General features: G+C 31.5%; 1 protein-coding gene across 1 annotated transcript; it reads right to left on the bottom strand.

The window, feature by feature from the left end:
• Nucleotides 1-17: 17 nt before the first annotated feature.
• Nucleotides 18-10,037, bottom strand: LOC134252494 (translation initiation factor eIF-2B subunit beta-like). Its single transcript, XM_062734986.1, has 13 exons — nucleotides 9,935-10,037; nucleotides 6,835-6,921; nucleotides 5,685-5,804; nucleotides 5,274-5,322; nucleotides 4,437-4,496; nucleotides 4,139-4,188; nucleotides 3,750-3,789; nucleotides 3,323-3,382; nucleotides 2,589-2,722; nucleotides 1,349-1,409; nucleotides 1,192-1,251; nucleotides 925-1,061; nucleotides 18-500 (listed from the first exon to the last, which is right to left on the bottom strand). The coding sequence occupies exons 1-13, from the start codon at nucleotides 10,033-10,035 to the stop codon at nucleotides 428-430; spliced, it is 1,032 nt and encodes a 343-aa protein (XP_062590970.1). The 5' UTR covers nucleotides 10,036-10,037; the 3' UTR covers nucleotides 18-427.
• Between the last annotated feature and the right edge of the window lie 3,681 nt (nucleotides 10,038-13,718).

Below are 13,718 nucleotides of genomic sequence, written 5' to 3' on the forward strand. Positions count from 1 at the left end.
GACTTTGAAAAAAATAAATAATTTACACATTATTTCTGGTGTTTGCTTTATTTTGTTATTTGAATATGTAAATACATAACATTTTTCAATAAAAATAACAAATACTAAACAATAATAATCAGAAGCATTATTATTTTCACAAATCTAAAACTTGTGAAAAGAGACCTTATTTTATTTTTCAGAATAGATTGGAAGAGTTGTTTTTTTCTTGCAAAAATGCACCAAAGTTCAACAACACAATAGAGGTCAGAGAAAGCACATTCTGCTATGAATGGTCAATATTCTAAACTTTTTTTATGAAGTTTATTTTAGCTATTTCCTTTCTGATGAAACCAAAAAAAGTTGACTAAAATACAGACTGCTTTGTTTGAATCAGCATCTGGAAAACTTTATCTCTTTCACCAGCAGTAACACCGATGCCAGGGGATCAAAGTTCATGGTCATCTGGGTGATAAAATTCACTTAAAAGTCTGTACACATAAGATGGGGCATTTCCACCACTGAAAAAAAAACATTGAATTACGTTAACTAGTTCTAAAGTTTTGACAACAAAAATTTATACATGTACTTGTATGTGCGATACACTTAGATGAAGTAGAGAATCCTAACAACAGCGGCTGTTGGAAATGTTTACATATCACGTATACTGTAATGCATGACCACAGTTTTAATCTGACCATCATATTTGACCCATAATGGATAATTTTTTATAATTGATACTGCAAAATCTTATATGATTTCATTGTACATTTAATAGTATCAGCACATTTGTTGCCAGAGATTCATCTTCTCATATGTTGAGAAATGTGGAAAAATATCTCGACCTTTTGAATGCATGAAGAAAACATCTTTTCCTCAAGTTACATGTATGTATGAGGCAGGGTAATTAATGTGAAAAATAAGTATTTCTGTGGTTTGACTTACATGTTAGATACATAAAGTGTGACAAGTTCTGGTGGAACATAATCAAACACAGGGTTGTCTATCTGGACTTTAGATGCTATCTCCCCCTCCTCAAAATTCATCACATCCTTAGGACTCACAAACTTGTTAAAAGCATCCTGTAATTAAAAGAAAAATTTTTAAGGGAGATTATTCTTAATATTTTAAATGCATTAGCACTACAGAACTTTTTCTTTCTTTTCTCGTAGTTAATTTTTTTTAAATTGTCCTTTCTGTTATCTTTCTTACCTGGTCATATGAACACAAATACTGTGGTGATAATTTAAACATGGCTGCACAAACCAAAAGCTAAAAAAATAAATAAGAGCAAACATTTTATTAAAGTTTTAAGTTTGTTATTTTCTCTATTAATAATATTTAAAACTAACTGCAGATGTAGACTTACAGGTACTGAATAGTGCTTGGCAGCTAGGGCTATAGCATGAGATCCATTTACGGCTTTTAATCTGAAAAAAAAAATATAAGGGGTGTGATTTATAGCAATTAATTTCTAGCAGGAATTTTCAGTATTTTTCCCATATGAAAAAGTAATAAACATCCCTAAAACACACAAAATGACAGAAATGCTGTTCATTTTGTTTGAAAATATAGAAGTTATTTGCTTTTGTTTCTTCACGGCTTATCTTTATCATCATAAAAACTGTTGAGCAAAAGGTAAAAGAAAAATTAGTCATTTTGCAAAAGAATAGGCTTGTCATAATGGAATTCTATACTGATTTGATCAATTTTGCATCGATAATTGAAAGGATATGTTGACAGGTGTGTTTAAGATAGTTCATAAATATGCTGCATCCCTTGATTTTAATCTTAACTAGCCAAGGGTTTCTGATACACTACTCTCCTCATGAACCCTTGGCATACGGTGAAGTAAAAAGACGGGATTGTTTTCCGTCACGTGATCTTGAATCTCAGGTATGCACAGTTGTTTACTTGCACTTTTCATTTTCGAGATTAAAGAGTCAAGAAGTATCCCGAACGCAAATATCGTCATTTACAAAAAAACAATTGCTGATTGGTCGACCGGGTGGACCGAGAAAAAAACCCAACTTCTATCAAGACCGTATGCCAAGGGATTATGAGGAGAGTAGCGTATCAGAAACCCTTGGCTAGCGAAGATGTTGATTTTCTGCACAGATATATCATCTGTTTCAATACCTACCCTCCCATTTTTCGTTTCAACAAAATACAATTAAAACTTGACCAGTAGCAACAATGGACTTTGCGAATATGGAATATCACAAATCTTGAACATCCTCTCATTGTATTTCTTTTCAAAAATGAAAGAAAAATATGGAATGAACTTTCTTAACACCCTTTACAACATAGTTAACAACCAATATATGTTATTACATTGCACTTCCAGTACCAGGTTCTAGCCACAATTAATTCAAGTTATGATTTCAATAATATAGGAGATTAACATATAACTTCAAAACAGGTGCATGAATGGGTTGAAAATTTATAACTTTCTTCTGTTAATGTACCAGGTATATTATACATAACTAAAACTCATTACCATATTCTCAGATGACTTTATTTTAGTAATCAATCGGCTTTACCATACTATTCTCTAAATGGTTTGACAATCATGCTTGATTTCTAAAATATTGCTTGTGTTAGCTTACCCTCCATTTGCCATCACTGTGTGAGTTCCTATAATAACCTTATTTACTCTGGACATAATAGCAAAGACAGCAGAATCATTAATAACAGTGGTCTCTATGTTAGCTCGGGCCAGACTCACAGCTAGTTTCTGACCCTACAAAAAGATGTTTTATACCTCAGATATTTTCATTATGTGGATATGACTTTAAATAGTATGGATATGACTTTAAATAGTATGATATAATGAATGCGAAAATTATATCCTCCATACTAAATACATGTATGCCCTCCTTTAAATAGTAGGTAAATAAAAAACAAGAATAGAAGAAAAATTCATGAAACATCAAAAAAAAAAAAATCATAAAACATCTCGATTTTACTTTTCCTAATTGTCTGTTCACCAATATTCGAAAGAAAGTCTTGTTTATTGCAATTACATGATTATCTCTGACAAAACTGTGTATTTTATTAAAATCCAAAAGTAAATAACAATACTCTGAAAAATCCAGCTTGTTTACATGTACAATGTACAATCATGATTTCATGAAACACTAAAATATTTGATCCCCCTCTTTTCCTTGCCCCACCCACAACTCTATTATAATACATATAACATTATGATGAAATTCTTTATTACAGAAATTTAATTAACATTTTATTTATTTCATTTTCTTATTCAGTAACTAAATTTTTGTATCAAATTATATATAGGCAAGATTTTATACAGTAAATCAGAGTTTCACATTATACTTACATGGAAAAATGGAGCACATTCAACCACAATTACTTGAAACTTTCTTTTCTTTGCTGCTTTCTATAATTCAGATGAAATGTAGAATTATTTAAATCAACTATAACAGAAATTTTTCTATTTGCCTTGTAAAACTGTATGTAAATGTAATTCTGCTGCTTAAAGCCAAGCTACAAATGTTTTCCTGGTAAAAGGGGATACTGTTAACCAAATATTATTTCCGTCATCATTTATTTGCAATTCATCAAATTCAAATCAATCCATGAAAATTAAAGTCCATGACCTAGGAAACTTTATCTGAGAATACACAGCAAAATAAATGGGTCATAGTGATTTTAAATATATTTGTAACTTGAAGGTCCTGACACCTGCAGATATTCATCTCATGCCAATAAAAGCTAGTTTACAGTGGTAAAATAAGTAATCATACCTTTAAGAATGCTTCCACTGTTCTTGATTTTCCTGCTGTTAAAAATTATACACAAAGCATACAGCATGTAAAACATTTAAAAGCACAGAGTCATCTCCCTTTTCTAACTTTCTGGAAATATGCATCAAATTCTAAAGAAATAAACATCAAAATATAGTGTTCTTTCTACTCAGTCTAACTGAAGCCAGTCCCCACAATTTTACTTGGATCTGGCTTGAATCTGACTGTTTGTCTACTGACTAAGAAATGTGGTCTTTTAACTGCAAGTTAGACTTAACTAATGACAATTTCTCTTCTTTTTTGATTCTATGATGAGAAATATATTTTAGCAGAAAAAACTTATACCTGCATCATTCCTCCTGGCAATCATTTAAAATTACATCACTTACCTGATCTCCAGTTCTATTATTAGTTCACTTATTGCATCTAAAACTGAGGCCTGCAATGTGAAAGAATTGTCTGTAAAAATTGGGAAAATTTTTTAAAAATTCAATGCACTTTTATATATATTTTATATTTGTGATATTCAAATATCTAAGACTTATATCTTCAGACTTATACATATATACTGGTCAAATGTTTAACACTGATGATATTTTATATTGCTGAAAAGCAACGAAATTCCCTACAAGCAAACAGCCGAGAAATCATGGCCAGACATTACAGAATTCAGTGCTATGGTGTTACCTTGAGGTTTGGTACAGGTTGACTGAAGTCATCAATCTCACCCCCAGCCAACAGCATTTTCTGCAAAAAAGAAAGTTTAATAAAAACAAGAGTCAAAAACTTATCTCTAATTTTACTTTCAATAGTTCATTACATAGATTTTAACAACAAATAATGTTTTTAAAAACATAATTGGTCCAAAAATTAAGAAGAGCCAATTTTAAATTAAGAATGTCTTTAATGATGAAAAAATTGGTAACCAACAAGGAACTGCTTACAGAATAATCTACAGGGACTTTTTAGAATCTTCTTCAGAAAAAAAAAACTCACATAGAGCAGCTTTATTGTAACAAGCTCAAGCAGTTAAAATCTAAACATTTTATTTAAGGAGTAAATTTAATAGCGACCCAATTTATATGGTTTAAACTGGGTTGGGACAGTGTACACTTTATAAACGGCAAAGTGTTTACCGTATATATTGGGTTGCTATTAAATTCATACCTTAACATTGAATTCCAAACACTAAGTACAAGAAAATAAGATGATTGCCCTAAAAATGACTTCAAAATGTGCACAACTTCAATGTTAAGTCAGGCAGATGGATATATTTCTTGACGCAAGTCATTGTGTCAGATGTAGGCAATATACTGTAAACCAACTTTTATTCGCGACGACTTTATTTCGCGATTTACCAGGAGTAAAATAGTTGTGATAAATTTTCACGATGTCAGGAACTGTTTTTAATATAGTCGCGGCGAGAAATATTTAAATGATATGAAAGTTTAAATGATATAAAGTAAATCTTTTATCCACCAAAAGTGATTCATAGATCACAATATTTCCACAAAAAAAACCTACATGTAGAGATTCTTTGGGATCGCCCTCCTCTGATTTTCCTCGTAGTGCACTGAAATCAAGGGAAGAAGAGCATGACATCAGTTCTCATTCTTTATTCATCAAGAATCATTAAGGTTTTATAGAAAGAAAATAAATCCATTTAAAATACTGTATACAGGGTTATATTCGCCCCATGTTATTATCCCTCTTTCACACTTGCAACAATTTGGCCCCATTTTGAATTTGCCCAGTCACAGTTTTGTTTAAGAAATCATACTGTGTTCTTTTAATTCGCCCCTTTTTAAATTCACCCCATCTGTTTAAAGGGCGAAAGGGGAAAAAATATAACAGGGGCGAAATTTTCCCTGTATACAGTATATAATTTTATACTATGTTTAATCTGGAATTCTTTTAGAAACAGTATTGACTTACCTTGCATATTCCTCTCTGATAATTTTGAGCACTCTTCTCACCATATTTCCTACAGCTGTCTCCGTAAGCTGAGCAGCCATCAACCTCTTTCCTTCCTTTATCACATTTGCCATGACATCTCTACAGGGATACAAATAAGAAGAATGAATCATTTTTTCTCTCACATTTCTTAGAATGTTTAACTTTCCTGTCTCAGAACTGTCTAAACCCAGCACATATTCCCAATTAGTAAGTGAACAAGCCAACACTTGGTGAATTTTTATTCCAAAATACTCTAAAAGGGTTTAGATTTATATAGCTTACTCCTAATATATACAATCATATTACATTAAACTCTGCACACTCTTTTAAAGAATGTTGTTTTATAAATACTAGTGTTGGCAAATCGGACGATTTTTAGTAACCGGTTACTCGCTTCATCTTCCGATCGAGTACCCGGTTACTCGGATGATTTTTGGTAAAAGTATCAATATCTATTATTTATCTTATTCTATACTTATCGGTAGTAGTAATGCACAAATATACTGTATAGGGACATTATATTTACAATACACACATACGATATCGCCATATATTTACGATTTTAAAATAAAGAAAATTAATAGGGAATTCGACACACGAAGAAGGCAAACAAATACATCATAATCAATCATCATTTTACTCTTTCTTTTTCAGACCCCGAAATATGTCGCAATCAAGTAGAATAATTATTTACATACTCCATAATTAATAGTTACATACATGTATGTAATATGTGGAGTGTCCAGTAAATCGCTGGTTTATATTTTAAGCTTAGGTGATTTAACATCATACAACTCCAAGCTTATTATGTCTGCGGCGGCATCTCGTTAAATTATCAAATGAGGTAATTATAACTCATGCCTTCAAAATATGTATATATCAATTATATATACAACCATGCACTAGATATTACCTAAAATTAGGGAAATGTGTAAGTTAGCATTTTCTATGCCTTTACTAGAATTTATTTTTCCGAGTAACCGAAAGAACCGATATTTGTTGTTTTTATGCCAACACTAATAAATACAGTTATTACGATTTGGTACATTTTTTTTCTTTACCGAGGTATTTATTATAGCCTACTTAGTACTTATCAAAATAGAAATTGAGAAAAGTCTGTATAACTTACTTTGCTGAGGTGCATTTGGACTGGGCTATCACTATGCGCAGCAAAGAAACTGTTCTGTATGCTACATTATAAGATCCCTCTATTGACCTGCAATGTGCAAAACAATCAAATATAGTCTAAGATCAAAGAAAAAGATTCTATTACAGTAAAAAGAAATTATTCCATAAATGGCTTTTGATCTTCACTCGACTCCCCCCAAAAAGAATCATAACTAAATCAACTTGTCACTTGTAGAGTAATTAATTGTAAATTTAAGTGTTATAATTAACCAGGAGCAAGACCCTCCTAAGATCTGTAGCTTGCTGGTCTAAGAAATTGGAATGGACAACCAGAGAGCTTTAGTGCCACCCTCTGAAAAACATGTATATTTATTGTTCACAAAAAGTGCAGGATTTCTTTTTACCTCCTTCCCATATAAATCAAAATATTAGAAGCTCTGTGTTCTTTTTCTACTTCAGCTTCAAAACTACTGTACACATCATGTACAAAGTGCATTGGACTGAACTGTCTTGTCATCCAAAATGGCAGAATAAATAGGTGAAAGTTTTTATGGTCTAAATATCAGGCCAAGAAGAGCTTATAACGAGGGAATGTTTTATTATGGAATTAGGAAAAGAATACCGTATAAGTAGAATTTTTAGTGAGGATTTAATTTTGGCATTATTAGCAAGGGTGTTGACATAATTAAAATTGAATATCGCTAAAAATTAATTGCGTATTACTTGTAATAGCTTCTTTAGTTAGCATTTTAAAATCACTAAAATTACTTCTCGCTAAAAACAAAATACCAGATTTTAGGTAGAAATTGCTAAATTTGTGTCTCGCTAAAATTTCCACTTTCACGGTTTGTTAGTAAAAAATGGTATGTAATAGTTTAAGACGGCAGCTTAAAAATATAGAGAAATGAATCAAGAAACAGCACATTTTTGTAATAAATATAATTTTTGGTTTGATGTATTTTCCTCCCTTGTCATTCCTATTTGCCTCTATCTTTAACATCAAATTGGTGAATTTTCCTCTTTGAGCAACCAATTTTAAACACGAACAACAGAAATATAGGATAGAAAAATCTTCACAATAGAAAAATTTTGCATTAAAAGGGGCTTTAAACCTTTTAATTTGAAAGAAAAAGCAATGTTACCTACACCTAGTGCCCAGTATGACTACTTTTAATTGGTTGCATAATGAAGGAATCTGTGTATGTTGACTTTTAAGTGCTAAACTGAAACTCTTAAATTATAACTGCATGAGAAAATTTGGACAGACAAACCAGAGAGTTAAAGATCCATGCATTTTAAAATCCTTTGACCTTTCTTTTTTGCACTTTTTGGGTATTTTTTCTTGTATTATAGTTTGTTTTCTTGTGACAGTGTGTATTTATGTTGAAATTGTTTATTTAACACATCTGTTACGTATAATCAGACATATATCAGATGAAATGTTAGTTGAACAAAAAAACATTTATACGATCAAGCACAAAAAGCAATGTATGGCATTATAAGAAAAATTAGGCAATTTAAGTTACCAATTGACTATCAATTTGATCTTTTTGATGGAGTTGTAGTACTGGTCTTACTATATGGTTCTGAAATTTGGGGCTATGAAAATCTTGATATTATTGAGCGTTTGCATCTGAAGTTTTTAAAGTATGTATTTAATTTGAAAAGTTCCACGCCATTGTACATGGTCTATGGTGAAACAGGTCGCTTTCCTTTGTATATCTCAGTGTATTGTAGAATGATTTCTTATTGGGCAAAGCTTTTTTCTGGCCCAACAATGTTTTATATAAGCATATGTTTAAACAGTATTGTGATGGAAACTTAACAAACCCATGGTTAGAATTTAGATTGTATACAGAAAATATGTAATATGTGTGGTTTATCAAATATATGGTACGAACAGGCTGTCAATATGAATTGTAAATGGATACATGCCACTGTGAAACAAATCTTACAAGATCAGTTTATTCAAAAGTGGTCTAGTGACGTAAATAACTCTTCAAAAGGACAGATCTACAAAATATTTAAACAAAACTTTGGATTAGAACATTATATGGATAAGTTATCTCCTAAATTTAGAAAAACATTTATAAAATTTCGTACTGCAAATCATCATTTACCGTTAGAGACTGGAAGATGGCATGGTATACCACTGTGTGATAGAATACTGTAGATCACTAAATTTTCGCGACACCTTATTTTTGCGAGATAGTCATTGGCTCTTGATTAGCGAGACAAAATTTTCGCGAATTGAGGTTTTTGCTCTATATAATCTAAAGGAATACTAATATACACGAGAATTAAATTTTCGCGAGATTTTTGTTTCGCGTAATTACGCCAAAATAAAGTTCTCGCGAATAAAAAGTGATTTACAGTATGTAAACTTTGTAACAGTACTCAAACTGCTGATGAATTTCATTATCTATTAGAATGTAAAACCTTAGCTAATATTAGAAAAAATTACCTGGGTTATTATTATTCACACAGACCAAATGTTATCAAATTTATGGAATTAATGTCAACCGAAAGTGAGAAAATGTTAAAACAGTTATGCATGTTTATTTTAAAAATTTACGATGCTGTCTCTCCTACTTGATATATTTTCCTTCTCATTTTATGGAACTCTTTCCTCCTTTATTTAAATTTTACCTTTTTGTTATATAGAAATTATGTACCTCTGACCAGGTTGTATATATTTTGTATATATGTTATTTGAACCCCATGTACCAATCATGGTTTGGGTGAATAAAATGAACTTGAACTTGAAGTGTAGGCCGTCTCCGGTTCTACAATTATAAGTTTTCCAGAATAACAACATGAAGGCCTGCGAAGAGAGGTGGATGTAGGTGAAAGCCTATCAACTTCTCTAAAGAGAATACCACTTAGTCTAGCTCTCTCATGTTGTGCATCCCTATTTATGAAGACCAGCAAGCTACAGATCTGAAGCTAGCCCCTGAGTACACTCTTGACCTACATATATCACGGATTTGAAAGAATAAGTTTGACTCTTGAAATTCAATGATCTAACAGTTACATAAGATTCAGTCGTCTTAATCTGAATTATCTGACATTGTCTCATATTCCTAAAGTTGGTAAATTACCCCTGCTTCAAATCTCTGGCAAAAGCATCAAGCTTTTCATTTAACTCGTCCGCCTTTTCGGTGTCTCCGCTGGGCATATTTTCGGTACTCTTTTCACACATGCAATACCCAATACCGGAAGTACATATGTCATGGATAAGTCGGACAAGACTTGATTCCATTTTTTGCTCAATACGGGGGCGAAATCCGTTTATTATATATTAATCAATTCATCAATTTTTTTTCTAAATAATATGTACAAGAGAGAAAAGGAAAACAGTTTCAAAACATATGAGACTAAGATGAACTCAGGGATGTTTCCCATTAAAGGGAACGGGGGGGGGGGGGGGTCTCAAAGAAAACCCGACCACTTTCCTTAGTTTTGCTGTTAAGCCGAAACATTAATATATGTTTCAATTTTTATTTGAATTAATGATCCTTAAAAAAGTTAATATATCATTAGAATGTAAAGTTATACATATACATGATAAATACAAAATAAAGCTGTTTTGTTCTTACAATATAAATTTACTCAATTATCAGTTATTTGGAAAAAATATATATATATGACAAAAGATAATAAATAATAAACATGATCACAAGTAAAATGAGTAATACGTTATATGACAAAGAAACAGAAGAAAAACGTGAATCACGCTTTGGACACAGTGAAATATTTTGTTATTCACATACTGACAATGAATCATTTCCAAATAATAAAAGATGGGAGTTGACTATTGCCAAGTGATTATATTGTAAAATATTGTTTAAGAGGCAATTTCTTGGCCGCTCATATTTTTTACATACAAAAAAGTTTATTCATTAGAATGAGTAACGAAAAGCTGTTTTGAAATTTACTCTCTAAAAGTGAAAGACAAAATGAGTAATACGTTATAACCCGCGACAGGTATACGCTCAAAGTTTTTACGAGATTTCTTAATTACCAAGGTTGAGGAGGAAAATTCCCTGACTTTCCTTGTAGTTTTAATTTTTTGGTCATAGCCTTCTCATCTGAATTTCACTGATTTATCTTCAGACAGAGAGAGCAGACATGAAATATGATTGAAAGTAAAACTGTTGCAAAAAAGCCAATTACTTTTTTATATGTTGACAAAAAATAGAGCGCAAAATTCACATAAGCTCATACTATAGATAAACGTGCTTACTGAGTGCATGGTAATCATAATATTACTTATTGCGCCTTAATTTCGTGCAGTTTTATCACATGGGCATAGATGATAATAATACTCAGGTGCGCTAATTAAAGACTATGTTAATTAGTAGATTCCTAACGTAATTACGGATAACCAAAAATTAGTTTCCGAAGCAGGGGTTACCTCATTTGACAAGATGAAAGGATTAGTCCATTCACTGCGATTTTTGGGGGAATTATTAACATTTAGCGATCTAATTTTTATATCAGGAAAAATCAAGAGAGGTCTAATGGCATTGATTAACCATATGTTATTTTTTGGCGGTATTATTTTAATTCAACATATTGCGCACAATAATGAAATTGATGGCTGAGATCCAGGGCCGTCTATATGCTCATACAAACTGAGCCCAATGTGGACCAAGGGGCATTTTTGTACCCTCGGATGCTCCTTGAATTTCTAGGTAAAAATAAAGTCTTCTAAGTAGTCATTTCAATTATATTTCTATTTGCCATGATTACCGAGCGAATTCATAACATAACGAAATTCTAAGCTTGTTTGTTGAAACAATGAAATAAATTCGTTTTGAAAAAAGAGAAATAAAATTCTTTTTTCTGAATTGATTTGATGCACACATTAATTCCGGTGAAGGTAGAAATAATTAAATTATTGCACGCATCAATTCATCAAAACTAATAGTATAAATTAAAACTGACTCATTTGTCTTCGCGCATTAACTCAAAATCAGAAAGCATTATAATCATTTGAATAAAAGATACCTTTAATATACCTTTAATATTTTCTTATCTTTCCAAGTTAAGAATAAGTGCACATAAGTTGTATGTACGAGAGGAGATCAAAAAGTTCGCGAACTAATTGAATAACTTTTATATATTTCTCTCTGATTTGAATGCACATCAACCACCGTTCTGCGCATGCGCGAATCACGTGATATTGGCGGTCACATGACCCTCTCCGTAGCGTTCTGTCACAAAAGTTGAAAGATTTTTCTGAGTTTTATATTTCTTTCCATGTGGGTTAATTTTTATGACAAGAACAGTTGATTTGTCAGAAATGGTCAAATCTCGGAAACAGAATGGGTGGAAAAGAATATCCTTTCCAAAAATAAGCATGGCGACCATATCAAAACACAAATCTTCTGTCTCGAGCCGGAGAGACCTTTAATCAAGGTGGATAGAGAATGGGTGCCTCCTTTTTATCATATCTAATATGTTTAAAAATCTAAAGTAAAAGATATCTTAGGTATTTAATAATTATATTATTGTTCAAATATTCAACTATTTTTCAAAGTGTAAATTGGAGGTCTTTGATAGCAAATTGCTTAATTAAAAACACATATCTTTTCAAACTTGTTTTCACTGGGCTAGATGACAAGTATCATTTTTAACCATCTGCCTTCCTTCACGAAAATGATCAATCCAATCATTTTCAATTCAATTCATTTTATTGACAACACCATCATACATTGGCATCTATAGGACTTCATGAATACAACAATTAACATACATAAAATAAAATATCAAAGAAAGCATATCAGGTTTGTTGTAGGTTTTCTTTCCTAATATCAAAGCACTTTTTCAAAAAGTTACAAACTCTCCTATTTTTCAGTTCTAATACTTGTAGGATTGATAATGTCAATAATAAGGTTTTCCTTCATGTAACATTGTGCATTGAATATATTATTAAATCATTAATTGAATTTATAGGAACTTATTTATCTTAATAAACTGCAGTTTATTATATGATACTGTAGAGGGATTTCTAAGATATACAATAAATTGTACAGTCGTTTGTTGGTCGAGTTCGACTGAGACAACCATTTTTTCGTCACAAGTGACCTATATAGTGACGTCATTTTCACATTGTGACGTCACAAACAAGGAGAAAAACTAGCATATGCTATTTATAGACCGCTATGTGTGTACCGAATTTCATTCCAATCTGAATTGTGGTTTTATAGATAAAGAGATAGTTCGCGAACTTTTTGACCACCCCTCGTAGAAACAGGTAGATATTGTAATCCTGTCATTCCTAGGGAAAATAGATTTTGTTTACAATGTAAAACTATTGTTGAAGATGAAAAACACTTTACTTCATGCATGATTGATTGTCCTTTGTATAAAAATGTCAGAAATAAGTACTCAAGGTTACTAGATGTTAATACCTTATCTTGTTTGCTTAATCCACATAACTTTGTATCTACAAAATAAATCTGTCTATATATTAGAGACTCTTTTGATATTAGAAACAAGCTTACAATAGTTTAATATTTTGTAATATATGGCTAACAACACATTCTGTATATAAATATGTGCTTTAGTGCCAATAAAGAAATGAATTGAATTGAACTGAATTAGTGGAATGACTGAGTGCATCATGCAGACGAATTGATGGTGTCTTCAAATAATTAAAAATTATTCAAGTGCTGACTGTTCATGAAGTTAAAGCAGAGGTTACAGTATTTTAAAGTTGGTCAAATTTCAAGGTTAAGGTCAAAAGTTGTTGGTAACCAATGGAAGGTCATTTCACAAATAATATACACGTAACTGTAAAGGATGAAAACCCTCGCAGTGCTGCAACATTTGGTGTTCATTTGACGTGAAGAAATGTTATATCCCGAGAGTGTCTCA

Source organism: Saccostrea cucullata, unplaced genomic scaffold (genome assembly GCF_032062105.1).
Source record: "Saccostrea cucullata isolate Sc308-1 unplaced genomic scaffold, CSIRO_AGI_Scuc_v1 ctg1572, whole genome shotgun sequence".
Taxonomy (NCBI): domain Eukaryota; kingdom Metazoa; phylum Mollusca; class Bivalvia; order Ostreida; family Ostreidae; genus Saccostrea; species Saccostrea cuccullata.

Excerpts from the sequence above, each read along its gene's own strand:
- LOC134252494 (XM_062734986.1), bottom strand. The coding sequence starts at position 10,035 with ATGTGTGAAAAGAGTACCGAAAATATGCCCAGCGGAGACACCGAAAAG. Across the intron at positions 5,805-6,834 it reads TCCAAATGCACCTCAGCAAA|AGATGTCATGGCAAATGTGA; the intron begins GTAAGTTATACA and ends GTATCCCTGTAG. Across the intron at positions 501-924 it reads ACACTTTATGTATCTAACAT|TGGTGGAAATGCCCCATCTT; the intron begins GTAAGTCAAACC and ends TTTTTTTTTCAG.